This window comes from Erythrolamprus reginae, chromosome 3 (genome assembly GCF_031021105.1).
Source record: "Erythrolamprus reginae isolate rEryReg1 chromosome 3, rEryReg1.hap1, whole genome shotgun sequence".
Classification (NCBI taxonomy): domain Eukaryota; kingdom Metazoa; phylum Chordata; class Lepidosauria; order Squamata; family Dipsadidae; genus Erythrolamprus; species Erythrolamprus reginae.
The window spans coordinates 227,283,807-227,305,865 of NC_091952.1; the positions used below are offsets into that span (position 1 = coordinate 227,283,807).

General features: G+C 44.2%; 1 protein-coding gene across 1 annotated transcript in view; it reads right to left on the reverse strand.

Moving 5' to 3' along the window:
• The window catches only part of GDF6 (growth differentiation factor 6), a 30,665-nt gene extending 10,877 nt beyond the window's left edge, over window positions 1–19,788 (reverse strand). Inside the window, exon 1 of the mRNA XM_070748055.1 lies at window positions 19,369–19,788. Within this exon, the coding sequence (XP_070604156.1) occupies window positions 19,369–19,714 (346 nt within the window). The 5' untranslated portion in view covers window positions 19,715–19,788. The remainder of the gene's footprint in view (window positions 1–19,368) is intronic.
• Between the last annotated feature and the right edge of the window lie 2,271 nt (window positions 19,789–22,059).

Here is a 22,059-nt window from a genome sequence, read left to right on the forward strand (position 1 = left end):
AAATTGTGTCTGATTTTGTAAATTCCCAGAGAGCCAAATAGCAACACTTTACCTTGTGATGAGTAAAAAAAATAAAGGGCATCGCAGGATCCTGGTTAGCAACCATACAAACATCTTACATACATTGCAATTTTTGAAAATATATGTATAGTGGTACCTCTTCTTACAAACTTAATTTGTTCCGTAACCAGGTTCTTAAGTAGGAAAATTTGTAAGAAGCAGCAATTTTCCCCAAAGGAATCAATGTAAAAGCGAATAATGCGTGCAACTGGGGAAAACACAGGGAGGGTGGAGGCCCTGTTTCCTCCCAGGAGATTCCTAAAGAGGCCACACGGAGGCTTCTCCCTGCCTTTTCCGGTTACGGAGTCTTGGGTTTGTAAGTGGAAAATGGTTCTTGAAAAGAGGCAAAAAATTTGAACACCCGGTTCTTATCTAGAAAACTTCATAAGTAGAGGTGTTCTTAGGTAGAGGTACCACTGTACATCCTGTAGAATTTGTGGTGACAACGGAGAAACAAAATGGGATAGGGTCCAAAAAAAATAAGGTGAGGAAGGCATGATGGACATTCTGTTTCTGGTTTTCCTAAGGCCAGAAACTTAAAAGGGGCCTGGTTGAGACTGCAAATCCCAGAATTCTCAGCAAGAAAATCCCAGGGTTGGTGATTCTGGTACATGTAGTTCAAAACATCTGGAGGGCATCAATTTGAAAGCAGGTTGGTCTGGCCTCTGTTTTCATTACTGTGATTATTCATACATGGATCTAAAACTCAGCCCTTGGGTGTAATACCATTGTGGCTCTTCCTTTAAAAGTGTTGTGTGTGAGAGAGAGAGAGAGAGAGTGAGTGAGTGTGTGTGTAAAAAACAGATCTCTACTCTTTTATTCCTAAATCCACTAAGGCAGAATTACATTCCATTTATTTCAGTTGACCCTGCTTGCAAGAAAGTAGCTTGAGGGCGGCTGGAAATACATATGATTTATTTGGTGGAATCCTAGTTAACATGTTGAAATGACATCATGCCATAATTCTCGCCTTGGCCAGTCTCTCCCTCCCCACCCTGCCTTGCTCCCCGCTGCACTCCCACCCTCCTTCGTTCAACTTCTTTGGATACCCGGGATTTTTTCTGAAGTTGTGAAACACTTCATTCTGGTAAATTTAGACTGGCCTTCTTCCCACGGGGGAAATCGAAGGATGCTGGTTTGTTTTCACCCTTTATAGGTTTAATCTGAAGTAATATGTGCATAAATGCACCAGCATGCCTTCCGTCCCCTGTCCTATTGTTTCTCTCATGTATATAAACACTATTGTATCTTTGTATACCACCAACACATACTTGACAAAACAAATAAATAAAAAAATTAATTCCTCCTTAATTTGGTGCAATTTTTCCTACCTACCAGTTTTGTAATCTGATCCTACTCAAGATTAAATCAGCAGTCAGACTCTAAACTCAGCATTGCAATTGATGGATTGATTGCTGGTTGAATAGGTACCATTGGGTTGAGGTTGACCTTGTAAATAGACCTTCCCTGGGGTGATTTGTCTCCAATCTGGCTCATCAAATCTTCCAATAGAGCACCCGTTTTTGCTGCAATCAAGCCTAGCTACCTTGCTTTTGGTTCTCCTTTTCTTCTGTTTCCTTCTACCTCTCCCAGCATTTATCCATAATGTATGTATGTAATGTATCCAAAATAAGATAGTTGAAGCTTCAAGTAAGAGCTCTGGTTCTTTCTTTCTTTCTTTCTTTCTTTCTTTCTTTCTCTCTCTCTCTCTCTCTCTCTCTCTCTCTCTCTTTCTTTCTTTCTTTCCTTCTTTCTTTCCATTCATAGTATTCCCAGGAATCTTCTCTAATTTTAAGTTTCAAAAGCATCGACATACTTTCTATCCTGTTTTTTCAAACTCTAGCTAAGGTTTCATACTATCGCAAAGAAAGCCAACATTGTTCCTTCTGAGTGAGCGTGAATACTCCTTAATCCTAAGAGTGAAGATGCCCAATTTCTATGCAGAATATTGTTTTATGCCAGCATTTTATTTCGCTGCATATCCACCATCACCACCATCTTCCAGCTAGTAATAATAGAGACACAAATCTGTAAACTAAGCAGAGTTTCAACCAAATTCAATTCAGTGATGGAAATGAAGCTTAATTTCAAGGAAGCATGTTTGGGACAATTTGTATTTATATTTGTGGCCCTTCCTTGGATAATTTGGAGAGAAATGTTTTAAACAAGCCATAGACATTTAATTTTTCATGAGCTACATTTCCAACCTTATGTCTCCCTCCTGTTTTTTCTCCTCTCTCTCCAAAAACTTTTCAGACAGATGCCATAAGCAATGACCTGCTAACAACTGTTCCCCCTACACATTGTGAGAACAGAGAAAGTCAATCATGCTTTGTTGGATGAAACTTAATTCTCCATAAACTCAATGAAGAGTGAACTCCTGGCTTCATTCTCCCAATAGATCATAGAATAGAGCCTTTAATACCCGTTGAGATAGCAGCATCAATTACAATTGAAGTTGCTCCATGGATATATTAACTGTGGGCAAATCTCTTCATTCCTTGAACATCTTGAACATCTCAAGGGTGAAGCTGGAATGTTTTTTTTCCCCCAATTCCCTACTGGAATCCCTTTTGTCTGCATAATTGTTTCTGCTTTCCAACGCAAGGCAAGCTTATGGTTAATGGAAGGGTGGGGATAAAAGAAATCATATTTCTTTAACAATATTTCCTGAAGAAATTACTCCTTAGCAAAACTTCTCCAAACTGTCTTCTGTGAGATGTTCCAGTCCACTCCTAAATTTTCAACTACTAAAAAGGAAGAATTGTTGTTTTTTAGTCCTCTATACACAGCAGCCTGAGAAAAAGCCTTATTGAACTTAGTGTGTGGGTCTATACCTACCTACCTACCTATCTATAGCTATATATCTCTATTCATCCATCCCTCCAATCTATCTGTTTTATATCTATATCTATCTATCTATCTATCTATCTTTATATCTATAACTTTATATCTATTGCTATCTTTATATCTATCATTATCTATCTTTATATCTCTGTCTATCTCTATCTATCTATCTATCTATCTATCTATCTATCTATCTATCTATCTATCTATCTATCTATCTATCTATAAAATACAAAATTCCACTGGTAGTTTCTGATCTGTTTTGTTTTTCCTTTACAGAGGAGGTGCCTGCAGGCGGTATTTTGCCCCAGCACTACAATTAAACCATTTAAAATATATTAGCTGCATTTCTCTGCTGAGTTAATTTGCAGGGTTTCCTTGTACCTTGAGGGGCCTCACCACAACTGGCTGAGAGCCTAGTTGGCAAGCCATCTCATTCCCGAGGCTTGCTTGCTTTTTCTCAAGGAAAGGAAAGGCTTGGGATAACTTTATCCTTGATCACTGGGTGGCAAAGCAACGTTTCTTGCCTAGCTCATCCCTCCGCCAACTTGACTTCGTTCTAATCTAGGCCTTCAAACTTAGCAATTTAAAGACTTGTGGACTTCAACTCCCAGAATTCTCCAGCCAGCAAAAAAATGAAGGCACTTCATGGAGTTCAACTCCTTACCCAATTTATAGTGTAATTTTTATTAATCACAATATTGAGAGCTTGGAATGGGCTTGTGTTTGCTTGCTTGCTGGATGGCTGGATGGCTGGATGGCTTGCTGGATGGCTTGCTGGATGGCTTGCTTGCTTGCCTTGGCTTGCCTTGGCTTGGCTGCTTGCTTGCTTGCTAAATCAGTGGTCAACAAACTTGGCAACTTTAGGACTTGTGGACTTCAATTCCCACAATTCTCCAGCCTTCAAGTTGCCAAGTTTGAAGACCTTCAAAAGTTCAAGTTTGAAGACCTACAGTAACAGCCCAGACAGGAAAAAGTTGGGAGGTGAGTCCGCCCCCCCCCCCCAATTGCTGAGCCCGAGAGCCCCCGAATATTTCCACCTTGGATGACACTGGCCTCAAGAAAAAGTGAACTATTAATTGGATTTCTTTTTTTTAAATTAAGTAGTGCTATATTTATCTAGCAAAGAAAAGACACAAGGAGGGCGCATTTTTCCTCCCCGTTTGCAAGCTGCTGTAAAATCTGTGTTCCGTCACGCTAAATGGAAATCTTCCCCCTCCTCCCCACCCCTCAAAAAAACACGATTTAAAATGCCATTTTGAAAGTAAGGAGACTGGCACAAGGCGGGGGGGGGGGGGCAAGCAAAACAGGTATTCCGAGGGAATGGAGCGACAACAAACGGCCCTTTCTGGTGTGGCGCATGAGCAGAAAGGCCCCGGGGGACGGGGGATAGCGAGCGAAAGCTGGGCTGTTGTTTTTTTTCACGAGAGACGCACAGAATATCTTCTAACAGGAATCACTACGAAGTACATTTTCTCCTCTGGCAAAGCTGCGGAAACTTTGAGACGAACGAAGAGACGTTCAAGGGAAGAAAAGCTTAGAAATGTTTTTCCTCCCGTCCACCCACAGATAAAATGATGGTAGATGAGATAGATAGGTGAGTGATAAATAGGAGGGAGGGAGGGAGAGGAAGGCAGATAGACAGGCAGAGAAGGAGAAAGGAAGAAAGGGAAAAGAAAGAAAAAGGGAAAGAAAAGAAAATGAAAAGACAGACACAAAGAGAAGAAAAAGAGAAAGAAAGACAGAAAAAGAAAAGACAGACACACACAGAAAGAACAAAAAAGAAAAAGAACAAAAAAGAAAGTAAAAAAGAAACAGAAAGAAAGAAAAAAAGAAAAGATAGACAGGCAGAGAAAGGAGAAAGGAGAAAAAGAAAAGAGAAAAAGAATTCCCGGGAATAGGAAACCACGTCCATCTCAAACTCTTTCCTCTTTCTAAAAATCTCTGCAAATACGTAGCAACGGTCAGCCCTGTTCCTCTCTTAGCCTCCCCAGATCCCACCTTCTCCAGTTATTCAGAGAAAAAAGAAGAAAAACCCTCCACTATGGGGCTTTTCCTAGATTCCGAGGGTTGCTGTTGGTTCTATCCCCCAATGCTGTTTTTCTCTGCTCTACGTAGAACCGTCGCCTTGTTGGAAAGGAATCTTCTCCACCTTCCTTCCTTCCCTTTCCCCCAATTCACGCCCTTCCTGCCAGTAAAAATCTTGGCGGAGCTTCAATGGAAGAAAAGCTTAGGAGGTATATTTCATATTTGGAGGTGGAGAAGGAGGAGGATCGCCGATCTAAGGCAGCCTGTAAAACTAGGGAAAATCGGATTATTATTTTTTCCAGAGCCAAGAGCCTATTTATTCCCCGCGCCTAAAAGACTAGCGCATCAGCTCTACAATTACGCAGACCTCTCTCTCTCTCTCTCTCTCTCAAGGGCTTGACAAAGTAGAAGACCAATGCCTAGGGGATTTAAAACATTCCACTCGTGGTGTACGAAGGCGACGGAGGGATCCTTTCTATCTCCGCGGGGACGCCTGGTAGAAAGCGTTTCCTTTTTTCCAGAGGTGGGCTCGCTCTCGTGGGTCTGAGGCTAACGGAGTCCAGCGCAATTCTGCTACTGCACCTGGGCAGGTAGCGAAATCGCGCGCGGACCCGAGGGAAGGAAAGAAAGAAGTGAGGGAGGAAAGAAGGAAGGAAAGATGAAGGAAGGGAGGAAGGAAAAAAAGAAATGAGAAAGGGAAGGAGGAAAGAAGGAGGGAGGAAAGAGAGGAGGAAGGAAGGAAGGAAAGAAGGTCGCACCTGTGTGTCCCCGCGCGATTTCACTACCTGCCCAGGTGCAGTAGCAGAATGGCGCTGGACTCCGCTAGCACTCAGGGCCACGGGTACGAGCCCACCTCACCGCTCCACCTTAGCAGCCCACCTCTGCTTTCTCCCCACCCCTTAAGACTCACTGAAAGAGACCGGTTCGCTCCAGCCCCCTGAAGACACCAAACTTCTGGACTGACACCTCTCCGGACAGAAATCTCAAAAGAAGGAAACGCACCAGCACCCGGGAGCTGATTGATCCGAGTCTCCTTCTCCGGCGGGCCTTCGGATGGAGCAGGACGGCTGGGGAACTTTTCCCCCAGCCACAGGAGGGTGGACGAAAAGGAGAACAGGTCCGCCGGGCCCTTCTCCAGGGAAGCAAAGCGCAAAGCTATCCAAGGGATGCCTCTGTTCTCTCGGGAAGGCTCTTCCTTCTCCCGCACCACTGTCATTTTCCAAAGCAGGACACACAAAAAAACAAAAAGGAGGGGTGGGTGGATGGATCACGGAGGGTTTGAACGATGTCCATGAATTTAAAAGCTGAAGCGACGACAGAAAAAACATGCAGCGTTTCTTCTTTGCAACCCGTTTGGCTCCTTCCTTCCTTCCTTCCGTCCTTCTTTTCTCATTCTTTCCTTTGTTTCCTCCCTATCTTCTTCCCTTCCTTCCTCCTCCCTCCCTCTTTCCCTCTTCTTTTCTTTCCTCCCTCCCTCCTTCCCCCTTTCTTTCCTTCCTTCCTTTCTTCCTCCCTCCCTCCCTCCAACTTCTTCATCTTGTGCCCGCAGTAGAGAAACTGAAGGTTTACGAAGAAATTCAATGTACTATATCAAAAACACCTTCCCCAAGTTTTCCACGTCGTTAAACTGTATATTCCTTTAATGTGGTATGTGGGTGCGCGCCAGGAACTGACGCTGGCGGAGGGGGATGTATGGGGTCGCTTCTTTTAGACGAAGAGGCTCTTTATTGATACCTTCCCGCTAATCACAACACACCGGCTCCAATTGATACCAGAGACGCCCAAGCAAAACAAGTAGAGGCATCAAATAGTAAAATCCTGGCTCAGTCCAGCCTGAGGCCAAAGCGTCCCAAATCCCCGCGGGTTCAACCAGCGCGAGCCAACGAAAAGAGGACAAACGGGGTCCCAACGAATTCAGTTTCTCTAATAGGAATCACCAAAGGCAGTTGGAGTAGCTCCGCGTTGGTCTTACTACACCTTTGGGAAAGAGAAAGGAAGGAGCATAAGAAAGGAGGAAGGCGGAGGAATTCGAAATTCGAATTGGGTTATCGGTCGGAAGCAATTGCCTAAGCAGTTTGCACAAGAAGTTAGGGGGAGGAAACCACCCTGTTATATTTATTTTATTTTATTAGATTTATAAGCCATCCAACTCCTGATAGACTCTTTAGAAAGAAAGCCCACCCACTTCGAGCGCGCTTACTCTGGGGAAAGAAGAGTATAAGATCTCGTCGGAAAATTGCAGCCCACAAAAACGATGCCCAAAGTGTTTAAAACGCAGCCTCAAGGCGGCTTCAAGGCGCGGAGGGGATCGAGCGGGGCGCAGCGTTGGGAAGATGGATGGGGGTTCTTGAGCTGTCCTCCTCCAGTTTAAGAAGAGAAGCCGGGGCGGCCTTTCAAGGAAATGCCCGCTACCCCAGGAAGAGAGCCTCGGATGCAACCTTGAGGGAAGCTTGAGTTGGAGTTTGACTCTAAAGCAGTGTTTCCCAGACTTAGCAACTTGAAGATATTTGGACTTCAACTCCCAGAATTCCCCAGCCAGCGAATGCTGGCTGGGGAATTCTGGGAGTTGAAGTCCAGATATCTTCAAGTTGCTAAGGTTGGGAAACACTGCTCTAAAGAGATGGGGTTGAGCTGGAGTTTGACTCTAAAGCGCAGCGTTTGGTCGGAAGCGGGTGCTTCGCCATCCACCAACACCGCTCTCTCCGCCAAGTCTTTTTTCCCCTCCTCTGAGAGCGAAAGGGCGGCGGCGCCTTCTTTTTCAATCCCATTTATCTGTTTGTTTGTTTGTTTGTTTGTTTTAATTTATTCAGACCGGGTTATTGTAGCCCTATTCTGGTAAAATAAAATCAAAATCCACCCTCGTTCCCTTCGTGGTTTTTAAACTCGTTTCTATCTCCAAATACAGTATATTGGGGAAGGTCCTTTTCTCTTATGTACGGTACTCGCGGATCGGCGGCTCCCGGAGACGAGCGGTGGGGTGGGCGCCGCTAAAGATCTCCCCCTCCGGCTCAGCTACCCCCTCGCCCCGCGTTTAAGGGAAAGGGGCGGGAGGGAATCCCAGAAGAGAAGAGCGACGGGGTGGGATTGCTCCGACCGGAAAATCCCAAAAGGAAAGAAGATAAGAAGAAAGCAAGGAAGGAAAGAAAGAGAAAGAAAGAAAGAAAGAGAGAGGGGGGGAGGGAGGGAGAGAAGTCTGGAGGTAGGACCGCGGCTTGGAAGAGGCTCCCTTTGCAAAGCGCTGGCTTCCCTGCACAACCTTCTGAACGTTGGCCCTGGTTATCGAGGCTTCCCGAACTAATTCCCGAGGTGAAAGCCAGGCCTGGAAATCGAAGGGAGCCCTTGCCACACGACAATAAGACTGATTCTGGGTCTAGGCAGGTCACACCAGTTTTTCCAAAGGTGGCCCCTTTTAAGACTTTGTAAAAATATCCACTGGGAAATTCTGGGATTCTCTCTCTCTCTCGCTCTCTCGCTCTCTCGCTCTCTCGCTCTCTCTTATTTATTTATTATCTATTTATCTGTTTTTATTTATTATCTACCTACGGTATGTATCGCTATTTTTATTTATTTATTATCTAGCTATCTAGCTATCTCTATCTATTTTTATTATTTATTATCTAGCTAGCTAGCTATCTCTATTTTTATTATTTATTTATTATCTATCTATCTATCATCTATCTAGCTCTATTTTTATTATTTATTTATTAGCTAGCTAGCTAGCTATTTATCTAGCTCTATTTTTATTATTTATTTATTATCTATCTATTTATATCTATTTTTATTTATTATCTATCCATCCATCCATCCATCCATCCATCCATCCGTCTATCTATCTATCTATCTAATATGACGCTCAACTCCCGAGGGACTCTCAAAATTGCCACACTTCTTAAAGCTGCCACTTTTGGAAAACACACACACCAGACGTCGGAGCTCCATATTTCCAGAGTCACGGAAAAAAAGAGGGAAAGAAAGGAGGAGGGGAGCTTAAAAGGAAGTGGAAAAGAAAGAAAAGGGATGAGATTGTCCCAATGGACAAATCTCGGTCCACTCACCGCCCCCAAAGGCCGCTCCGGAAGTCCCCACCCGAGAACGAGCCCAGGGCACCCCCGACCCTAATTCCTGGCAAGTCTGAACACGCCGGCCGCTTGGCAAATTCTTTTTGCCCTCCTCCCTGCCCAAAAATGTAGGCGGAGTCACATCACTTGCTCCCAAGGACAATTGCCCGCAATGCGACCCCGGGAAGGATACCAGGATGTCCGAGAGTAATTGATAATTTCGATTTCAATTGACTGTTCACCGTCGGTTATAGATTGATCTCCTAGCGGCCTGCATCAATACACCCACTACCTTCCCTGTCCTATTGTTCCCTTTTATTCTTATTTATTTATTTATTTATTTATTTATTTATTTATTTATTTATTTATTTATTTATTTATTTATTTATTTATTTATTTTGTCCATTACACAATAATACACAATATTCATTTCATGTATTCAAATCATGTGCTCACACACACGTATATACACACACACACACACACAGAGGCATACTTACAAGGCAGACTTCAATCCCAGTAAGGGTATGGCTAGCTGATGAGAGCATAATAAGCTCGAAATATACTACAGTACTCAAGAAAATAAAGGGAGCCCTCAAAGAACACACCCTAGATCTGAATGAATGAAATGTGCTCCTTGAATACTTTGTCCTGTACAAAGATGAATGTGCTGACGACATGCGAAATTTATTTTCAATCAGGGTTGCTTCCTAAGTGGACAGTTTGATTTCACAGACGTTTGATTTACTCGGAGTTATATTGTGTTGTTTAAGTAAGTGTTTCCCAACCTTGGCAACTTGAACATACATTTGGAATTCTGGCTGGAGAATTCTGGGAGTTGAAGTCCAAATATCTTCAAGTTGCCAAGGTTGGGAAAGACTGGTTTAATGCTGTTCTGTTCGGGTCGTATGCGACCCGAAGCCAAGTTTGAGTCCCTGTAAAAAATTTTCCCTGCATATCTGAAACTTGAAATTTCATGCTGGTTCATCATTTCAGGGGTTCTCTCTATGAGAATTTTTTTTGGGGGGTGGGGGGCTTAGTTTTTGCTGGGCAAAAAAAGTTACAAATCTTCTGTTCGGGTCACATACGACCCGGACCGAAAACTCTTCATTTGAAGTGCTTATGTTTGGTCAATTTGAAAACTTTTTTCACTTGGAAAGTAGTCTGAACATTTCTGCACACAATGATATGAAAATTGAAATGAAAAAAGTAAATCTTATTGGTTTATTTTGCGGATATAATGCACGCCCCCCCGTTTTTGTGATTTTTTTTTCAATTTATGGATAGTTTTGCTTGCAAAATGCATTCTATTTTACTAAAGTTGGTGTGGGATTGGTAGCTTGAACATTTCTGAATATAAGAAAAATATAAAGGAACTGAAAAAAATGATTCTTATTGGTTTTTTAATATCAGAAATAAGGCCTCCCCCCCCCCTCGGCTGCTTGCAACCATTTTCACTTTTTATTTTTTTATCCTCCAAATCCGAAATATTCTTTAAAATCTTAGGCATTCATTTACTCAATTTAACAATGCTGATCATCAAAAAATATTTTTGGGGTGGTGGCTAATTGTTTTCTGGGCAAAAAAAAATCATAACTTCGAGTCTGTTTCTGTTCGTATATGACCGGACCAAAAATAATTTTTTTAGGTACTTGAATTTGATCTTTTTGAAAACTTTTTCAACTGGAAAACTAGTTTGAACATTTATGAACATAATGATATGAAAATTGAACTGGAAAAATTGAGACTTATATTTTTATTTTGATCAAAAAGCCCCTCCCCCCCCATCCTTTTTTAATTTCGTGTCAATTTCTATTTTTTTAAGGCTACAAATCCCTAAGGAATTTCCCCCCAAAAGGTTTGATATACTAAATTGAACATTTCTGAATATAAGAAAAATATAAATGAACTGAAAAAAATGGTTCTTATTGGTTTATTTTTGCCACAAAAAGGCCACCCCCCACCCCCGGCCTTGCTATGTGCCATTATTGTCACTGTTTATACATATTTGTCTAGAAATATTTGGAATATCCTTTTGAAAATCAACCACATTGTAGCCAGAGGACTAATTTTATGAAACAAATCCATTTTACTAAAAAAAAGTATGTAAGTTTGAAATTAACAGCATAATTTTTATATAAATTGAAATAATTGAACACGGGGGGAGGCATACATTTATGTGCAAAATAAACCAATATGCATCAATTTTTCCAGTTCAATTTTCATATCATTATGTTCAGAAATGTTCAAGCTACCAATCCCACACAAACTTTAGTAAAATAGAATGTATTTTGCTAGCAAAACTATCCATAAAGTGAAGACTATTTTAAAAAAACGGGGGGGCATGCATTTCATCAACAAAATAAACCAATATGCATCAATTTTTCAAGTTCAATTTTCATATCATTATGTTCAGAAATGTTCAAGCTACCAATCCCATACCAACTTTAGTAAAATAGAATGCATTTTGCAAGCAAAACTATCCATAAATTGAAAAAAATTTCACAAAAATGGGGGGGGCGTGCATTATATCCGCAAAATAAACCAATAAGATTTACTTTTTTCATTTCAATTTTCATATCATTGTGTGCAGAAATGTTCAGACTACTTTCCAAGTGAAAAAAGCTTTCAAAAAGACCAAACATAAGCACTGCAAATGAAGAGTTTTCGGTCCGGGTCAGGGTGACCCGGGAACAGAAGATTTGTTACTTTTCTTAAACAGAACAGCAGGGTTAAGTGCATAGTTCCCTCTAAGCTGAGCAGTGAGCAATCGCTCACTTAAAAATCATCATCAACTCAGAGTTTTCCAAACCTGCCCAGAAGCTGAGAGGGAAAGAGTGAGAGGGAAGGAGAGACAGAGGAAGAGAGAGAAACAGATAGAAAAAAGAAAGGAAGGAAAAGAGAAAGAAAAAGAATGGGAGTAAGGAAGAGAGAAAGAAAATCAAAATCTAGTTTGAAACTAGCTCAACTATTTAAGTGGCATTTTGATATTAATAGAGTTGCCCTATTATGAGCTCACTGTTATAGACACACAGTACAGTATTTTATTTTGAAATTCTCTGAAGCAAAACAGGGTGGGTTTTTTATTTATCTGTTTGTTTGTTTGTTTGTTTGTTTGTTTGTTTATTATTTCTGTGCCGCCCAGTCCCAAGGGGACTGCCGCTCAGACACTATACTTTTCCGCCCACCCCCCCAAAAAAAATTAGAGGGAACACTGTTTAAGTGTTCCCTTGATTTTCCCCTTGATTTTTTTGAGCAGTGTAGATCTATACTAGTCTCCCTTCCTCTTGGTTATCAGCAAAAAAAAGGAGTTACACGCACACACACACACTCACAGTACATACATACATACATACATACATACATACATACATACGTACGTACGTATGTATGAATATATAGCCACCCTGAGTCTGCGGGAAAGGGGGGGGATATCTAGAAATCCAAATAGATTGAGGGGAGGGGGAGGAAGGAAGGAAGGAAAGAAAGAAAGAAGGCAGGCAGAGAAAGAAAGAAGGAAGGCAGGCAGGCAGAGAAAGAAAGAAGGAAAGAAAGAAAGAAAGAAAGAAAGAAAGAAAGATGCATTCAACGGTCTGGCAATAATGGGACTGAAATCCAACCCAGCCGATAATGGATACGCCCCTGGAAAAGGTTGGTTTATTGTAGCCTACCAAAGGTTTCAACCTGCTTTTGCTCATATGAGAACCCCCAAACCAGCCTCGGGTTTCTTCAGACGTCACCCCATGGACTCCAGAAACTCCGGGCTCACTTCCACGAAGGGGTGGGGTGGAAGTTGGGAATCAAGTGCTTTTACTTTCAAATAATCTCGACTCGCGGAGGAAAAGAGGGCAAAGCTGGCTGGGGAATTCTAAGAGTTGAAGTCCGCCAAGCTTAAAGTTGTAGAGCCCTGGACTAGACTAGAGGACTGTAGGAACCCAATTGGCCGGGGGTAAATTGGAAGCTTGCAGTTTACAACCCACCCACCCCGACCAATTGCTGAAGTTTAGCATCGGTTTTCAGCTCTTTCCCTCGATTACACACGAACGTACGCACACACAAACGCACATACACTTGTTTTGGTGCCACCTGCTATTTTTAAAGGCACCGCCAAACCCTTGCACACCTTAGAGTCTTTGGGTAACGGGTGAGGCGGGTTGAAGACCCTGGCAGCTACGGCACTTTCAGCCAAGGAAGCCTGCCACCCGGAGCCTATTAAGAAGCGGGTGATCCTTTTGGATTGAGCTGGGTTAGAGACTCTGGAGAAGGGGGTCCTTCAGGCTGAGTTTAAAAGAATGGAGTGGAGTGGAGTGGAATGGAATATAGTAGAATGGAATAGAATAGAGTAGAATGGAGTGGAAGGGAAGGGAACAGAGTAGAATGGAATAGGATGCAGTGGACCCTTGGGATTTTCTCCAAAGGCCTTTGAGGAGATCTCCCCTAGCATAGCTTCTCCCCCCCTCCTGTGCCCCCCTCCCCATTTGAAGCGAACTTTCAACCTTTCAATGGGGGATATGACTCAACGCGGCTCCCAATCGCTACCTGTCCTGTGGAGCCTTTATTGCAGCCCCCCCCCCAAACTTGGCCACTTTAAGACTTGTGGATAGCATAGTTGGCTGGAGTTCAAGTCCACAAGTTGAAGTCTTTGCCTGCACAGACAGCCTTCCCGCTTTAGCCAGAACCCCGGGATCGCTTAGAGGTCTCCTATCCAACTGCTAACTAAATCTGCCTCCTCCGCCCTTTCCCCCCTTTAGCTTCCCAACGCAGACAAATGCCAGCCAGGTGCTGCCACCTGCTGAAGCAATATATAAGCACTAGGCTCTTTATCGCGACATTGCGATTTCAGCAAAGCCGCCTCTTCTCTTCGAAAACTTTGGGAAAGGGGAAAAGACGCTTTTTATAGGGGGGGAAGGGGGAGAGCGCCTGCCAAAAAGCTGGACCCGACGCCGGATATCGAGTTTGCGCCCTTTTCTTTGTCTCTTGAAGTGCACTTCAGCCATTCTCCGCAATGGCTTTTCTCGCAGCCCCAAAGAGAGGCATGTTGGAGAATTTGCAGGAAGGAAGGAAGGAAGAGAGGGAGGGAGGGAAGATGATAGATAGATAGATAGATAGATAGATAGATAGATAGATAGATAGATAGATAGATAGATAGATAGATAGATAGATAGATAGACAGACAGACAGATAGACAGATAGATAGAGATAGAGATGATGGATGGATAGATGGATAGGATGGATAGGATAGGATATATAAGATATATAGGTAGATAGGTAGGTAGGTAGATAAGATAGATAACATAGATAAGATAGATAAGATAGATAGAGATAGATAGAGATAGATATGATGGAGAGAGAGAGAGAGATGAGAACTAAGACGGCTAGTCTGGAGGGGGACGAGCTTTCAAAACAGCCAAGCTGTGGAAGCGTTGGAGGAGGGGGGGCGTCTTCCCCTTCGGAGGGACCCTGGAGTCTCGGTCGGACTGATCCGGAGCTGTCGGCAACTCCCGCTTCATTAGGAGAGACCAGACACTATTTGATCTGTTATGACAGCGGAGCTCAATTAGATCGCGTTGCTGAACCCCTCCAACGAGGGAACTTAACGCTCTGAAGTCCCAAGCGCCAGGTCACAGCCTTGACACATCAAATCAAAATCAGGGGGGCGGGAGGAGGCCTTTCTCTCCGTCCAACCAGGAGGCTTGGACGCGACGCCTTCCCTCCCTCATTCCCTCCCTCCCTACTCAAACAACACCCCCCCCCCCCACCCTCCCACACACAAAGTTTCCCAGTCCTGAAGATCCCGGCCGTCCCATCTTGTTTTATTCACAAGAAACGGCGCTGGGAACGGGCGCGATTAATGCAAGCAAGAATGAAAACAAGCGTTCAAAAATAGTGTCAATAGCTATAGCATTTTAGACATATACTGCTTTTATTAACCCTCTCTCTAAGCTGTTTACAGAATCAGCATATGGCCCCCAACAATCCGGGTCCTCATTTTACCCACCTCAGAAGGATGGAAGGCTGAGTCAACCTTGAGCCGGTGGTGAGATTTGAACTGCTGAACTACAGCCAGCAGTTACCTGAAGTAGCCTGCAGTGCTGTACTTTAGCCATTGCGACACCCGGGCTCTCTTAATAAATAAAACAAATGGAAGATGTTTGTTAGGTCCTAGACTTCCCGAGGAAGAGGCAAGGAAATAGATAGGTAGGTAGGTAGGCAGGTAGGTATGTAGAGATGGAGAGAGAGAGAGAGAGAGAGAGAGAGAGAGAGAGAGAGAGAGAGAGAGAGAGAGAGAGAGAGAGAGAGAGAGAGAGAGAGAGAGATGGAAGGAAAATTAAATTAATTTAAAAGCAAGGGCCAGGCTCCTTGCAGATCTAGAGAAACGGGCCCGATTTCTTCTCGGTTCATTCCAGCCTAGAAGAGCCTGGGAGCGCACCAAAGCTTTTAACGACCTTCCTATGAAGTCCTGCAAATATATATATATATACACTGCTTTAAAAAATTAAAATAAAGGGAGCACTCAAATAACACATCCTAGATCTGAATGAATGAATATTCTCATTGAATACTTTGTTCTGTACAAAGTTGAATGTGCACAACAGCATGTAAAATGATTGTCGCTTCCTAAGTGGACAGTTTGATTTCACAGAAGTTTGATTTACTTGGAATTATATTGAGTTGTTTAAGTGTTCCTTTTATTTTTTATGAGCAGTGTATATGTGTGTGTGTGTGTGTGCATACAATATTCTTAAAATGCCACTGATGGTGCCATCGCCACCAAATTTTAGGTTTGCGGGCCCCGCAGGGGCTGAACTCTCCCCCCCGCCCCCCCAGGAGAAGGCAAAACCAACACTTCCAAAGTCCCAATTTTCCCTCCATCCCACCCAGAACACATTTTTCCCCCTTACGGATCTTCAAGGAGATGAAATTCAAATCCATTGCCCCCCAAAAATTTGCGGTACACCGAGGCCTCCGTGGACAAAGTTAATGTCATGGATTCTTCCTCAATTTTTTCCCCTGGATTACCGCGCTCCAATTTTTGGAACTGCGTGGTAGAAGCATTATGGACACTCGCGAGGCAGTGGTGTAAAATTAACGTTGTGGGGAAGTAGCAGCAAGGATCGCCGATTGAGTCCCATAAAGGCACCTAAGAAGCCTAGTCTCAAAGGAGCAGAGGCCCGTCTCTCTCCCCCGCCCCATTCCATGATTTAAGGGTTGTTTCAAAGCCGCCTCTGCCTCTCCGCCCCCTTCCATTATAGGATACCACCAAGCTAGGACAGTGTTTCCCAACCTTGGCAACCTGAAGACATTTGGACTTCAACTCCCAGAATTCCCCACGGCTGGGGAATTCTGGGAGTTGGAGTCCAGATAAACTCCAAGTTGCCAAGATTGGGAAACACTGACCTAGGAGACTCAACGGTTCACAGAAACCTAAAATAATTGATATTTTTGGAACTTGAGCGCTGGTTTCCTTTGATTTGTTATTATGAACTTCAGCCTCCGGGACAGCTGATGGATCTCGCTTAGGTCTAAAAGGGCGTAGATCAGAACGGGGAGATGGGTAAGAGGTAAGAAAAGGGTGCTTGTTTGTGTGTGTGTGTTAGAGAGAGAGAGAGAGAGACAGAGACAGACAGACAGAGAGATGGGTTCCTCTTTTTAAACAACAAAGACAACCACACACAGCTATTGCTTATGGATAGGGAGACAGAGACAGAGACAGAGAGACAAAGAGATGGGTTCCTATTTCTAAACAACGAAGACAACCAGACACAGCTATTGCTTATGGATAGGTAGGTAGAGGGAGGGAGGAAGAGAGAGAGAGAGAGAGATTCGAAATCGCAACTCCGTGGGAGAGTTACATTTACCGACAATTGATAGTCGGCGCTGCAAAGCAACGCAGGAGTAGAGCCCCAAAAGATCGCCGGAGGGTTTCTGAACAGAAATCTCTTAATTTTCCCCTACCCAGGAGAAACCGAATGGCGAAGCACAAAAAAAAAAAAGGAAGGGAAGGCGCGAGTCAAGCGCTCTAACGGCGCGATCCTAAATTTTGGTGTGATCTGCGCGGACTTTCTCGCCCTCCCTGCGCCTGATCTCCGCAATTCAGTGAAGGGACGGGAGAGGAGAGGAGAAAAAGAAGGGAGGGAGGGAAAGAAAGAGGGAGGGAGGATAGATAGATAGATAGATAGATAGATAGATAGATAGATAGATAGATAGATAGATAGATAGATAGATAAATAAATAAATCCCGGAAACAACCCGGGACCCCCAACATCTGTCCAAAAAGAAGCGCTTTTCGACTCCTTCTTGCTAGGGCATAACCTTCGAAGTCGGAAGGGCCGAAGTCCAATTGCCGAAGGGAATAGGGAAGAAAGGGGTGGCGGGCGTCGGGTTGGGGGCAGGAGAAGGAAGAAAAGAGGTCGGAAACCTGGGACCCTTCCGCGGCTAAGGCGAAGCAGCACCTTCTCCGACTCCCGCTCAACACCCAACGCGCCAGTCGAAAGAGTTGTATTATTACTACTCCTCGCCGCCCCTGCCGTTGCCGTTACTAAGTGAATGTGCCACCAGGCTTAGTAAAAAATAAGGAAGCGGGGCTGGGAAGTGCGCCCTCGAGCCAGATTAAAGTTTCCGCGTGTAACCCCCCCCCCCCCCAAAACTCTAGCGCTGTTTTTTTCCCCATCATGAACAAGTCAGCTAAGAAGGTGCTGCTCAAATTGTAGGACCAAGCGCCAGAATCGCTCACCTAAGCGCTTATTCCGAAAGTGAGATAAAGGGAGGAAGGAAGGAAGGAAGGAAGGAAGGAAGGAAGGAAGGAAGGAAGAAAGATAGCTTACTCATCCAAGGAAAGAAGGAAAGAAGGAAAGAAAGAAGGAAGGAAGGAAGGAAGATGGCTTACTCATCCAAGGAAGGAAGGAAGGAAGGAAGGAAGGAAGGAAGGAAGGAAGGAAGGAAAAAGAAAGGCAATGGGTCTACTCAGGGTGCCCCATTTCTGGCGCACGTTTGCTCCCAAGCAATCCTAAAGTTTACTCCCAAACAGGAACCTTATCGCACAAACGCCCCACCCCCGAACAGAAGCTTTCCTAATTCGCGTTACGCCACGACTCCCATCGCTCACGTATGGGCGCTGTGGTACTACCCACCCCATGACAAAAGCGGCCAGAGAGCAAGCTGTCAGCGAGCCAGCCCTCATAAGGGAAAGAACCTGCGGGGGTGGCGGGGCATAAGAACCTGAGGTCGGGTCAAGGTGGACCAGAGGTGCCGGCGGACGCGACGCCTGGAAGCACCCTCAAGTGCGCCCAAGTCCAGTGCAGGAGACCGGTGGGAGAGACCGCGGATCAACCGCTCGTTCAGCCGCCTGGCCGGGATGGGCAGGATTGGGGTGGAAAGACTCCCGGCCGCGGTGCTGAGCCGTTTACCCCCCAAAACTTTTATCTTAGAATCAGAGGTCTTCAAACTTGGCAATGTTTAAGACTTGTGGACTTCCACTCCCAGAATTCTCCAGCCAGCTAAAGCTAAAGGAACGAAGCTAAAGCTGGCTGGAGAATTCTGGGAGTGGAAGTCCACAAGTCTTAAAAGTTGCCAAGTTTGGGGAACCTCTTCCTTGGACTGTAACTCCCATCCCTCCGCCACCACTTCTGTCTGGGGATGATGGGACACAAAGAATGCATATGGTGGGTAGGATACAATCGACCTCACCCCATTCCTAAGAGGTCTGTAAGGGGCGTGCATAAGCGCCCCATTGTGCCTACCGTCCCTGTCCTACTGTCCTCATTGTCCTAATAGACCAGTACTCACTTTGCTAATGTTTTATGTTCACACCAATACCTGTCTTGTACATGTTTTGACTAAAGAAGGAAGGAAGGGAGGAAGGAAGGGAGGGAGGGAGGGAGGGAGGAGGGAGGGAAGGAAGGAAGGAAGGAAGGAAGGAAGGAATAGAAATAAAAAATTGCCTGTACCTACTTTGTTAATGTTTAAGTTCATACCAATACCTATCTTGTACATAAATAAATAAATATGTGAGTACATAAGTAAGTAATAAATAGAAATAAAAAATTACCTGTATCTACTTTGCTAATGTTTAAGGTCATACCAATCCCTGCTACCTTGTACATGTTTTGACTAAGTAAGTAAGTAAGTAAGTAAGTAAGTAAGTAAGTAAGTAAGTAAGTAAGTAAGTAAGTAAGTAAGTAAGTAAGTAAGTAAGTAAGTAATAATAAAATAATAATAAATAAATAAGCAAGCAAGTAATAAATAAATAAATAAAATAAAATAAAATAAAACGAAATAAAACAATGAAATGAAATAATAAAATAATAAAATAAGTAAAATAAATAAATAATAAAATGAAATGAAGTGAAATGAAGTGAAAATGAAGATAAAATACCTCTCCCCCGGTCCACAAAGCTGGTGATGGTGTTGGCTGCCTTGGAGGACTGGAAGAAGCTGGCGTTGATGCCCAGTTTCTCGGCGATGGAATAGGTCCGGTAGAGGGAGAGCATGTACTCGTGGGGCTCCACGCGGGGCTGGCTCGCCGCCGCTCCCTTCTTGGCCGCCGCCGCTCCGGCCGATCGGGACGTTCCGCTCTCCCGGCAGCTCCGCTTGCCCTTGCCGGACTCCCGGAGAGAGGGCGCGGCGGCGGCCGGGATGGTGGCCTGCTGGCAACAGGGCAGCTGCCCCCAGAAGAAACCCGCGAGGAACACGGCGGAGAGCAGAGCCCGGGCCGCATTCATAGCGAGCGAGCGGCTGCCTCCTCGCCCGGCGCCCCGCGGCCAGCCCCACTAGCGCCTCCCGCCCAGCCCAGCCCGGCCACGCTCCCGCCGGCCGTCTGCGGCACCGCTGCCCCAGCGCCAGAGGCCAGAGCCCGGGCGGGACACGCCCCCCCGCTCCTCGCCCCGCCCCCGGACACGCCCCTGGCCTTGCCTGCGGTCACGGCTCCCGCCCGCCCAGAAAGGGGGAAAGGATGGGGTTGGGATTTGGGGGGGGGGGCGGGGAGCTGGAGGCCGGGGTCCAAATCTACCGTAAGCTAGAGCAGGGGCTGCACGAGGAGAGGAGACAGGATAACAGGACAGGACACGAGGAGAGCAGAGGAGGAGGAGAGGAGAGAAGAGAAGAAAGGGAGGGGAGAGGAGAGGAGAGAAGGAGGGGAGACAAGAGGAGTGGAGAGAAGGAGGGCAGAGAGGGAGAGGGGAGAGGAGAGGAGAGAAAGAGAGGAGATAACAACAGAAGGAGAGGGGAGAGGAGAGCAGAGGAGAGGAGGGAAGAGAAGGAGGGGAGACAAGAGGAGAGGAGAGAACAGAACAGAACACAAGGAGAGGGGAGAGGAGGGGAGGGAAGGAGGGGAGACAAGAGGAGTGGAGAGAAGGAGGGCAGAGAGGGAGAGGGGAGAGGAGAGGAGAGAAGGAGAGGAGAGGAGATAACAACAGAAGGAGAGGGGAGAGGAGAGCAGAGGAGAGGAGGGAAGAGAAGGAGGGGAGACAAGAGGAGAGCAGAGAACAGAACAGAACACAAGGAGAGGGGAGAGGAGGGGAGGGGAGCGAAGGAGGGGAGATGAGAGCAGAGCAGAGAAGAGAAGAGAGAATAGAATAGAACAGAACAGAACAGAATAGAATAGAATTCTTTATTGGCCAAGTGTGATTGGACGCACAAGGACTTTGTCTTTGGTGCATAAGCTCTCAGTGTACATAAAAGGAAAGATACATTTGTCAAGAATCATAAGGTAAAACACTTAATGATTGTCATAGGGGACAAATAAGCAAGAAGGAAACAATATTAATAAAAATCTTAAGAATACAAGCAACAAGTTATAGTCATATAGCCATAAGTGGGAGGAAATGGGTGATACGAATGATGAGGAAAAAATAGTAGTAATAGTAGTTCAGACTTAGTAAATAGTTTGACAGTGTTGAGGGAATTATTTGTTTAGCAGACTGATGGAGTTTGGGGGGAAAAAACTGTTCTTGTGTATAGTTGTCTTGGTGTGCAGTGCTCTGTAGCGCCGTTTTGAGGGTAGGAGTTGAAACAGTTTATGTTCAGGATGCATGGGGTCAGTAAATATTTTCATAGCTCCCTTTTTAACTTGTACAGATCCTCAATGGAAGGCAGATTGGCAGCAATTGTTTTTTTCCCTGCAGTTCTAGAGATGCAGTAGACTAAAGAAAGCCCTCCCTACTATCCTTAACCCACCCATTTTCTTCTGGGGAAGAAGTTTTGGATCTATAATAAACCTATAATGGAAATGTCATTTTATTTTATCTACTTTGCAAACTTTAAAGAAGCAATATAAACAGGATATGTTACCTAGTGGATTTACAAACTGGAAAATTATAAGTATGTGATTACTTTGCACCAGATCTCCTATATACTCTTATTTATTAATATTTTTGGGAAAGAGAACTTTTTAGATTCAGAGTTGATTTACAAGAGCAGAAAATTAAAAATTAAAAAAATCAATTAATTTGCCATAATTCATATTTCTGCTTAGATAAATACATAATAGTTACATAAATTCAACCCATGGTTTTACTATTATTTGTGACTTACCCAATTTAACTTAGAGTTCAGCTAACTCTAGAAGCAGTGTACTTTTCCTCTATTCAATTCCCCAAATAAAGCATTATCTGTAAAATTATGGTGTAATCTCTTCTCTTGAATTTGTTTCTGAGGCCATAGCTTCTTAATTAATTAGGGATACTGGTTTTGGCCCCTTGATTTACGATCATCTACACACTTTTGAATGAATGAATGAATGAATGAATGAAGGAAGGAAGGAAGGAAGGAAGGAAGGAAGAAAAAAAGAAAGAAAGAAAGACTCTATGTCTGAAACTAGAAGCAATTTTGTTATTGCTTTTGTCAATGGTCATCTATTCCAAGGGGTTCCATAGCTGTTCATCAATTTAGATTTCCATGCCTATCTCACCCCTACTTTCTCTCTCTATTGTATGGTCTTATCAAAATGTATAAAGTACAGACGGAAGTTAGCTCCAAAGTAATAAATTTATAACCCTCTTTTTGCTGCAGAAAATCCAGGAAATGATTATACAGATTCTATTGAGCCACATACCATTAATGATTATAG